At 49.5% G+C, this 10712-nt stretch overlaps 1 protein-coding gene across 1 annotated transcript in view; it reads left to right on the forward strand.

The window, feature by feature from the left end:
• Positions 1 to 10642, forward strand: part of SLC25A41 (solute carrier family 25 member 41) — a 14928-nt gene extending 4286 nt beyond the window's left edge. The window contains exons 2-8 of the mRNA XM_007954487.2: positions 113 to 268; positions 899 to 1051; positions 1218 to 1325; positions 7460 to 7627; positions 7703 to 7853; positions 8847 to 9011; positions 10371 to 10642. Of these exons, the coding sequence (XP_007952678.2) occupies positions 113 to 268; positions 899 to 1051; positions 1218 to 1325; positions 7460 to 7627; positions 7703 to 7853; positions 8847 to 9011; positions 10371 to 10642 (1173 nt within the window). The remainder of the gene's footprint in view (positions 1 to 112; positions 269 to 898; positions 1052 to 1217; positions 1326 to 7459; positions 7628 to 7702; positions 7854 to 8846; positions 9012 to 10370) is intronic.
• The last annotated feature ends 70 nt before the right edge of the window (positions 10643 to 10712 follow it).

Below are 10712 nucleotides of genomic sequence, written 5' to 3' on the forward strand. Positions count from 1 at the left end.
ACAATGCCACCTCAAAGCTTCGCTGGCCAGGGTGGGCCTTCCGCTGGAGATGCACCTAGGCAAGGATGGGAGGGTCGACGGAGTCTGGGCGGTGGCTGCATCTGCCCTCTAGGTGCTGGACACAGGCGAGCAGCTGATGGTCCCCGTGGAGGTCCTGGAAGCGGACAACGAGGGGGCCTGGTGGAAGTTTCTACTCTCGGGAGCCGTGGCTGGGGCTGTGTCTCGCACTGGCACGGCCCCTCTGGACCGAGCCAAGGTGTACATGCAGGTGGGGAGGGGACACAGCGCTGGAACCACTGCGGCCAGCATGGGGTGGAGATGGCTGGAGGTGTGGAGATGGGTTTCAGAATGGGGTGGTGATAACGTTGGAAACAGATATGAGGGCAGATCTGGGACAAGGGGTGGAGTTGGGAAGGAGGCTTAATAGAGATGAAGGTGGAGGTTGGGGATCTTGTAGGGTGGTATTGAGATTAGAGTTGTGGATGATGGTGGAGCTGATGTGGACGGGACCTGGAGCTGAATTGGGGAAGGAGTTGAGAGAATGGTACCAGGGACTTGGATCAGCACTAGACAGGTGTTGCACTTACGGACCAGGAAATTGGGGATGAAGTCTCTGGATGGATTTGAAGATAAACTAGCACTGAGTGAGGAGATGAGGAATGAGATGAAAATGTGAGTTGGTGTTGAGTTTGGGGTCTGAGGGGAGAAAGGCAACAGGACTGGGTTTCAGAATTCTCTGCAGGGCCAGGGGAGGAGCTGAGGATGGAATGAGGATGGGATGGGGACAGGATTGGAGCTGGGCTGGCTGAGGACAGATAAGGGGGAGTTCCAGGCTGGGATGGGGCTGGGGCTGGGGGTGGGGTGCACCTCATAGGGCCAGGGTCCCTTCTGCCCTCAGGTCTACTCCTCCAAGACCAACCTCATGAACCTGCTGGGGGGGCTACGGAGCATGGTCCAGGAGGGGGGCTTCCGCTCTCTATGGCGGGGCAATGGCATCAACGTGCTCAAGATCGCCCCTGAGTATGCCATCAAGTTCTCGGTCTTTGAGCAGGTGGGGAACGGTCTACTTTCCCCAGCCCTTCAAACCCAAACTCCACAAGTCCAGGTCTTCATCCAAGGCACGTTTTATTGCTCTCCAATTCCCAGACCTCTTCCTTAGGGTGGGTTTGAGGTAGGAAGACAATTAGCTTCCCTCACACTCTTCTCCTCTGTCCCAGTGTAAGAATTACTTCTGCGGTGTACGTGGCAATCCGCCCTTCCAGGAACGTATCCTTGCTGGCTCCCTCGCGGTGGCCATCTCCCAGACGCTCATCAACCCCATGGAGGTAAGAGACCACCTGTCCCCCAGACAATGATATGAGATGAAAACCATAGCAGCTTCCACCCATTGAGTGGGTACCAAGTACCAGGCCCTGTGCCACACACTTTGCATGTACTGCTTTGTTCAGCTCTCACAAGAATCCCATGGGGCACTGTGATTATCTTCATTTTGTTGTTGCCATCAGTTTGGCTCTGACTCATGGTGACCTTACATATAACAGAATGAAACAGTACCCAGCCCTGCACCTCCATGATCGTTGGTATGTTTGAGCCTGTTGTTGTAGGTGCTGTGTCAATCCATCTCACTGAGGGTTTCCTTCATTGCACTGACCCTCCACTCTACCAAACATGACCACCTTTTCTAGCAATTGTTCCCTCCTGATGACATGTCCAAACTAAGCAAGTCAAAGCCATACCATCCTCGCTTCTGAGAAGCATTCTAGTTTCATTTCACCTAAGATTTGTTCATTCTTCTGGTAGCCCATGGTATATTTGATATTCTTCACCATTCGATATTCAAAGGCATCAGTTCTTCTTTGGTCTTCCTTATTCATTGTCCAGCTTTCACATTCATATGAGGCCATTGAAAATACCATGGCTTGGGTTAGGTGCACCTTAGTCCTCAAAGTGACATCTTTGCTTTTGAACACTTGAAAGAAGTCTTTTGCAGCAGATGTGCCCAGTGCAATATGGAGTCTGATTTCCTGACTGCTGCTCTGATGGGTGTTGATTGTGGATCCAAATAAAATGAAGTCTTTGACAACTTTAATCTTTTCTGCATTTATCATGATGTTGCTCATTGGTCCAGTGGTGAGGATTTTTGTTTTCTTTATGTTGAGGTGTAATCCATACTGAAAGCTGAAGTCTTTGAACTTCAGTAAGTCCTTCAAGTTATCTTCACTCTCAGCAAGCAAAGTTGTGTGTTCTGCAGATCGCTGGTTGTTAATGAGTCTTCCTCCAATCCTGATGCCTTGTTCTTCTTCAGATAGTTCAGCTTCTCAGATAATTTGCTCAGAGCTCTGGTAGCATAGTGCCTAAGGCACTTGACTGCTAACCAGAAGGCTGGTGGTTCAAACCCATCAGCTACTCCTCGGAAGGAAGAGGGGGCAATCTACTTTTGCAGTGATACTGCCTTGGAAACCCAAGGAGGGGTCACTATGAGTCAGTTCCGACTCGACGGCACATAACAACAACAGACTGAATAATATGGTGAAAGGATACAACCCTGACACACACATTTCCTGATTTCAAACCACACAGTATCTCCCTTCTGTTCAAAAGACTGCCTCTTTGTTCATGTACAGGTTCCTCATGAGCACAATGAAGTGTTCTGGAATTTCCATTCTTCACAATGTTATCCATAATTTTTTATGATCCACACAGTCAAATGCCTTTGCATAGTCAATAAAACACAAGTGAACATCTTTCTGATATTCTTTGCTTTGAGCCAAGATCCCTCTGACATCAGCAATGATATCCCTCGTTCCACGTCCTCTTCTTCTTTTTTACATCTTCCTTTTCCTCAAAGCCACCATCCACACCTTCTTCTGAATCCAGCTTGCATTTCTGGCAGTTTCCTGTCAATATACTGCTGTAACTATTTTTGGATTACCTTGAGCAAAATTTCACTTGCATGTGGTATCATTGGTATTCTTCAATAATTCCCTCATTCTGTTGGATCACTTTTCTTTGTTATGGGCACAAATATAGATCTCTTCCAGTCGGTTGGCCAGAGAGCTGTCTTTCAAATTTCTTGGCATAAACAAATTAGCATCTCCAGCACTGCATCTGTTTGTTGAAACATCTCAATGGGTATTCCATCAATGATTGCAGCCTTATTTTTTTGCCAATGCCATCAGTGTAGCTTGGACTTCTTCCTTTACCATTTATTCTTGATCACACGTTACCTGCTGAAATGGCTGAATGTCAACCAGTTCTTTTTGGGACAGTGACTCTGTTTATTCCTTCCATTTTCTTTTTTTTTTTTTTTAATTTTTTAAATTATTTTTAAGAGCTTGTTTTACATTCAAAGTTACGCATACATTTAGTTTCATTCCCCATTCGCCATGTCCAACCCTAACCCAGTCTCCTCCCCTCCCTACCCTGCAACACTCCCCTTGTGCCCCTCATAATTGTGTACTCCTGTTTGTCCTGCATTTCCTCGGTTTGAATGTTGGTCCTTTGGTGTCCCATGGTCTATTGCTCTAAGGGATGTATTACCATTGAGTGTGTGGGTGCGTCATCCTGGGTTGAGTAGTCTGCGTGTACATCTCGCTAACCATTGGGCTGAGAGCCTGCCCCTGGGGGTGAGTTTTATTCCAGGCGCCGAATGTATTTCAGGGCCATAGTATTGGGAGTCTCACCAGACTTCATCTGACCAGTAATTCTGGTCATTATTAAGTTTTTGGATTTTGTTCCATGTTTTCCCTCCCACTCTGTCCAGGATCTCCAGATTTGATCCTTTCCTGAGTGGTTGGCATTGGTAGCCAGGCACCATCCAGTTCTTCTGGTCTCGAGGGCTATCGTGTCCTAGGGTTGATTGCTTCTAAATGCCCTTTTTTTGTGCGTGTGTGCATTCTTCTTCACTTCCGATGCTAGGAGACCATTAGCTGCATCCTAGATGGCTCCTGGAAAGCTTTTAAGACCCCAGTCATTACTCACCAATGTAGGATGTGGAGCAACGCTTTTATGTATTTTGTTGTGCCAATTGAGTTAGGTGTACCCCAGTACCATGGGCCTGAGGTAGTAGCTCTATTGGATCTCTCTCCCATAGTGTCAGGATGTCTGTGAGGGATTGCTCTGTGTCTGTCTTCTATTATTGCTGTAAGGACTGCAGGTATTTTGTATCACTGGTGTCAGTACAAGATTAGGCTCAGCTGAGTCTATCCTTGGTCTATTCACGGACCCCTGTCTGATCATCTCAGGTGTTTATGTGTTTATCTGTAGAGCCTAGTCTTTGGTGTTTATGGCAATGTGGTATTGTGGACACATTGGTTGGTTTTAGCATCTGTCGTCTCTTATTGTGAACAGTTCGGTGTCCTCTCGGTTCTTCATTTTCTTTTGATGCTTCCTGCATAATTCAGTATTTTGCCCATAGAATCCTTCAATATTGTAACCTGAGTGTTTAATTTTTTCTTCAGTTCTTTAAGCTTGAGAAATGCTGAGTATCTTCTTCCCTTTTGGTTTCCTAACTCCAGGTTTGTGCACATTTCATTATAATAATTTACTCTGTGTTCTTGAGCCACCCTTTGAAATCTTCTGTTCAACTCTTTTATTGCATCATTTCTTCAATTTGCTTTAACCACCCTGTTCAAGAACAAGTTTCAGAGTCTTTTCTGAAATCCATTTTGGTATTTTCTTTCTTTCATGTCTTTTTAATCATTTTTTGTTTTCTTCATGTACGACGTCCTTGATGTCATCCCAGAACTTGTCTGGTCTCCAGTCACTGGTGGTCAATGTGTCAAATCTGTTCTTCAGATGGTCTCTAAATTCAGGTGGGGTATAATCAAGGTCGTATTTTGGCTCTCGTGGACTTGTTCTAATTTTCTTCAGCTTTAACTTGAACTTGCATATGAGCAGTTGATGATCTGTTCCACAGTCAGCCTTGGCCTTGTTCTGACAATGACACTGAGCTTCTCTATCACCTCTTTCCACAGATGTAGTCAATTTGATTCCTATGTATTCCCTTTGGCAAGGTCTACGTGTATCATCCCCATTTATGTTACTGAAAGAAGGTGTGGTAGTTAAAGCTGTGTGTCAACTTGGCTGGGCGGTGATTTTGAGTGGCTTGGCAGCTGGATGTACTTACTCCCCATGATGAGAGTATAATCAACTCTATGGTGCAATCTTTTGTGAGACCTTAATCCGTGGAAGAGGGGAGTTGCCTTCAGGGTGTGGGCTGCTTCCAGTGGAGAAGCTTTGAGAAAGGTCTCTAGTTTCTTGGCACATTTAGATCCTGCATCTAGCGGAGTCTTCATCTCCAGTTCTTGGACTTGAACCAGTGGCCTGTCATGTTGCCTGCTGATCTTGGGATTTGCCAATTTACCTGCTGACCCTGGGTTTGTCAGCCTCAGCAGCCAGCAGCTGCTTGAGTAAGAAGAAACTCCAGCTCTGGTGGGCCTGGAATAAGAGGCAGAGCTGAAGCCCAAGGTCGAGGGGCTTTCACCCAGCCCCTAGAGCCGGCACTCTGAATTTGGACTTCCAGCCTCTTAAGCTGTAAAAGAATAAATTCCTGTTTGTTAAAGCCACCCATTTGTGGTGTATCTGTTAAGCAGCACTGGAGAGCAAGACAGAGGTATTTGCAATGAATCAGTCTTGCAAAAGTCTATCATGTGATATCCAGCATCATTTTTATCACCAAGGCCATGTTTTCCAACTACCAGTGCATCTTCTTTGTTTCCAACTTTAGCGTTTCAATCACCGGTGATAATCAGTACATCTTGATTGCATGATTGGTCAATTTCAGACTGCAGAAGTTGGTAAAAATCTTCAATTTCCTCATCTTTGGCTTTAGAGATTGGTGTGTACATTTGAATAATAGTTGTATTAACTGGTCTTCCTTGTAGGCATATGGATATTGTCCTGTCACTGGCAGCACTGGACTGCAGGACAGATCTTGCATTGTTCTTGTTGACAATGAATGCAACACTATTCCTTGTCATTCCTGGCATAGTAGACCATATTACTGTCAGATTCAAAAGGGCCAATTCAAATAGCAGTGAAACGCTGTCTGATATAGTACAGGGACCCTAATTACATCTGCAAAAACCCCTTCACCTTTGTAATATAAGTTAAGCTAATCAGGGGACGGATAGCCCTCATAGTCACACATCCCACTCATGGCCAAATAGGGAGAGGAGTATTATACAGGGCGTGTATCCCCACTACTCCAGGGTGGGAAGCTTGGGGACCACCTTAGAATTCTCCCTACCACTCTATGTACTTTATCATATGTGCAAGTGTAAAGCTGCCAATATTTTTATATTGGGACAGTCCCTAAAAATTCACGTTTCTAGCTCCTTTAGGCAAACTGGCAGATCCAGCCCCCTGGGTCCCCAGTCCTCCAGTCCACCAGAGCTGGGCTGGAGCCATGCCCGATCCCTCGCAGCTCCTGTCACGTCCCTCACCCTCCTGACCTCTGTCAGCCTTTGCGTTTCAGGGTCCTGGGTGGAGAGCAGACACAGGCCCAGCGATCAGACAGACCTGGGTTCGAAACTCAGCTCTTCACGTTCTTCAGTTTCCTCCTTTGCAAGACGGGGATGATGGTCGTTGCTGTGGGTCACTGTCTTTGAATCTTAGTGCCACTCTATCAGAAATGTGAGTGGGTGGCTTTAACAAAAAGAACTTTATTTTCTCATAGTTTAGGAAGGTGGTGGTGTTAGGTGCCATCAATTTGATTGTGACTCACAGCGACCCCACGCGGCAGGGTAGAACTGCCCCGTGGGGTTTTCTGGGCTGTCATCTTTGTGGAAACAGATCACCAGGCCTTTCTTCTGCAGAGCTGTTGGGTGGGTTTGAACCACCAACCTTTTGGTTAGCAGCTGAGCACTTAACCATTTGCGCCACCAGGGCAGAAGTCTGAGTTCAGGGCACTGGCTCCAGGGGACGTCCTTGTCTCTCTGAGCTTCTCTTCCTGGGTTCCTTGGACATCTCCCCTTGGCATCAATCTCCCACCCCTTGCTTCTGTGTTCATCTCTATGCCTAATCTGTTCTTTTTATATCTCACTTTACTGGCTTGAAACACATCCTGCACAGATCTGGCCTCGTTAATGTACCAAGAAGACCCTTTCCCCAGATGGGATTATATTCACAAATATGCTTTTGTTTGGAGCCATCCAGTCAATTCTGACTCCCAGTGACCCCATGTGTCAGAGTAGAACTGCCCCACAGGGTTTCTTAGGCTGTCATCTTTATGGGAGCAGATTGCCAGGTCTCCCTCCTGCAGAGATGCTGGGTGGGTTTGAACAGCCAACCTTTCTGGATTGGTTTAGGGGCTTAACCATGGCATCACTGGGGCTCCTTCATCCCCATGTACAGGGGTTAGGGCTGGCAACACACATCTTGGGTGACACAATTCAATCCATGAGAGTCACTAAGAGGATGAAGTCCAATGAGCCACCTCGTCTTCCCTCCTCCCCAGGTGCTGAAGACGCGGCTGACGCTGGGCTGGACAGGCCAGTACAAGGGGCTGCAGGACTGTGCACGGCAGATCCTGGAGCGGGAGGGGCCCCGCGCCTTCTACCGCGGCTACCTGCCCAACATGCTGGGCATCATCCCCTACGCAGGCATCGACCTGGCCGTCTATGAGGTAGGTACCCACAAGGGGAGGGGTGGGGTGGCCTGGGCCCATCATGAGCTTTCTCCCAGCCCCCTCCTCTTGCAGACCATGCTGTGCTTCTGGCAGAAGTCAGGGAGGGACATGGAGGACCCCAGCGGCCTGGTGGTCAGCGTGTCGTCCGTGACGCTGTCCACGACCTGCGGCCAGATGGCCAGTTATCCGCTGACCTTGGTGCGCACCAGGATGCAGGCTCAAGGTCAGCCTGGTCCCCTGGTGGCTGCCACGTGACCACCACCCCCTACTGCCCCAGCTCGCAGGATTTTCTCAGCCCCCAAAATGGACCCTCAGATCTCCATATCTGATCCTGGCTGCCTTCACTGGCCTTCAAACACACCAAAACTTATACTCACCCTCAAAGCTGAGCACAGCCTTGAAAAGTCATTAAAACGTCTATCCCCAACTTAGCCTCACTCCCCAAATGTGACCCAGGCCCCCATACTGACCCAAAGACAAACCAGTTGCCAGTGAGAAGGCTGTGAGTCATGGTGACTCCATGTGTCGAAGTAGAACTGCGCTCCATTCAGTGGTCAATTTTTCAGAAGTAGATTCCTGGGCCCTTCTTCCCAGGTGCACATGAACCTCCAGCCCTTACGGATTGCAGCTAAGTGTGTTCACCATTTGAAACACCCTGGGACTTCTGATTCCAAGAAAAATATCCCCCCAAAGGACCCAACTTCTCCAAACCAGACTTAGCCTTCAAATAGTTCCATAACTACTCCCCAAATTTGCCATGGCTGACTCTCAGACTCCCCAAAATTTATATCCACTTCCCCTGCTACCTTGAAAACTCTCCAAATCTGACACCTCAAATAAACTCTCAACCCCCAAACCAATCCAGAAACCTCAAAACAGACTTGTAGCCCATCACCCTAACCTTGATCATGTTCTCCAAACAATTCCTAAGCACACTCCCAAAACCCTTAACAGATCTCAGAAGTTCTCACCCTTATAAGCTCAGTTGTTTTCTAAACTATTCCCTAAAATGAACCTCAAAAACTGCTCTCCAAACAGAACCCCTCACTCCGTCCAAACCAACCCATTTCCTCTAAAAGTCTTCCAAACTCTATTCCAACTGACCCCTCCAGACCTGTGGCCCTGATTTTGTCCTTCTATCCCTCAACATTCCAGCCTCCCAGGAGGTTGGGCTGCTGTTGCTGTCGGTGCCTTGAACTTGGCCTTGTCCCCACAGACACTGTGGAGGGCTCAAACCCCACCATGCGCGGAGTCTTCCAGCGGATCCTAGCTCAGCAGGGTTTGCCAGGGCTGTACCGAGGCATGACCCCCACTCTACTGAAGGTGCTGCCCGCCGGCGGCATCAGCTACCTGGTGTACGAAGTAATGAAGAAAACCCTGGGTGTTTCGGCAGCAAGATAGACCACAGGCCCTGGGTGGAAGTGGACAGGAGGGCCTGGTGTCCCCTGACCCCAAAGAGCTCTGCAGCCTCAGGCCCTGTGCCAGGCAGTTTTTGGAAAGAGAGCATACTGGGGGCTTGGGTCTGCACATTCCAGAGGCCCCTCCCCAGGGTGCAGCCCAGGACTGCAGTTTGGAGTCTGCCTGTGAGAGTGAGGCATGTTGGATCAAGGGCAAAATGGTGCACGTGCAGATGGCCACGAATAAAGGAATGATTTCTGCTGAGTGTGTCTGGGATACTGGGTCTAGGAGGGCAAAAGGGGGGCCTGGAATTCCTGGGTGTAGATGGCCAATTGGGGAGCTGGGTGCTTGGGATCCCTGGGACTAGGAAGGGAGCCAGGGACCTGGTGTCTCTGGATCTTTAAGGGGAATTGGAAGCCTGAATATTGCCGGGGTTCAGGAGCTAAATTGAGGGCCTGGAATCACAGCTTGCAATCCGGAGGCCTTACAGAAAGAGAGGGGTGGTGGTGTTAGAATTAAAGGCTAGTATCCTTTGGTCCTTGGAGGGACTGAGGCCCTGGGCCCTTGAGTTCAGTAGAGGAGTGGAGAACCTGGGATTCTATTGGTCATGGGGCAGAAGTGAAGGCTCTAAACCCCAAATCATGGGGAGGGGAGATTACTGAAAAGCTCTAGGTTTGCGCCTCTCTAGGCCACCCAACCCCCTCCCCGGAAGCATCCGATCTTCATGGCCTCAAGCCGACCTCGTGCCGGGCCTACCCAGCTAGGTTCCAGAAGCACTAACCCAGACGTCAGGCCTGAATTCGTGTATCCTGTGACCATTGCCCACGTCGCCTGCCATTCACGCCCACTTCCGCCAATCCTCTCTAGCCGTTGGGGGCGGATCCCGCCCACTGCAGCGGTGTTTCCACTGGCTCCCACCAAAACCAGGCACCTGTATTCCTTCCTTGCCGTTTGTTCGCAGTATCGTCAGTCACCTATGACCCGCCCCTGCCGTTCACTTACTGGTTGGGTTTAGACGTCAGGGCTAGAAAAGGATTTTGGTTAAAAAGGAAAGCCATCAAGTCTAAATGAGACTTCATTACGACGAGCTTTTGGGGATTGGATGAAACAAACTGGCAATCTTCACAAGAACCGCCTTCCACGAGTATTCATTGGCTGGGGGCACGACCATCCCACTGGGCTCCTGCCCAGCCCATTCAAAGAGGCCTTTCGTTGGCCTATCCTTCCCGTCCACTTGACTCTTCAGAGCCGTCAATCCACTCCTGAAGCCGCCCCACGATTCTGGAACTCCAGCTTCATTGGGCGTCCTGTCCTCTTAAATCCCTTCGATTTGCCCGCCCAGTGACGGCAGCCCGCCGCCTATTGCCTCTCAGAGATGTCGATTACTCGGCACCTCCCGCCTACTGCCTCTTGCGGCTGTCCTATTGGCCGCTCGCCTCCAAATTCCGCGATTGGTGTTCAGGGAACGGCGGCAGCCTCCCATTGGTCGGACGCCGCCGTCCGTCACGCCGCCGGCGGGAGGGGGCGGCCTCCTCCCCCCTCGTCGTCTTCCCAGCGGCTGGGCTCCCAGAGTGCTCCGCGGCGGTGTGGAGCGAGGCCTTGTTCCCGCGTTGAGCCGCCGCCGCCTCCTCAGCTTCTGCCTCCGCGCCAGGCCCGGCCCCGCCGCGCCATGTCGGACTATAGT

Source organism: Orycteropus afer, unplaced genomic scaffold (assembly GCF_000298275.1).
Source record: "Orycteropus afer afer isolate SDZICR_OR568_19922 unplaced genomic scaffold, OryAfe1.0 scaffold00461, whole genome shotgun sequence".
Classification (NCBI taxonomy): Eukaryota; Metazoa; Chordata; class Mammalia; order Tubulidentata; family Orycteropodidae; genus Orycteropus; species Orycteropus afer.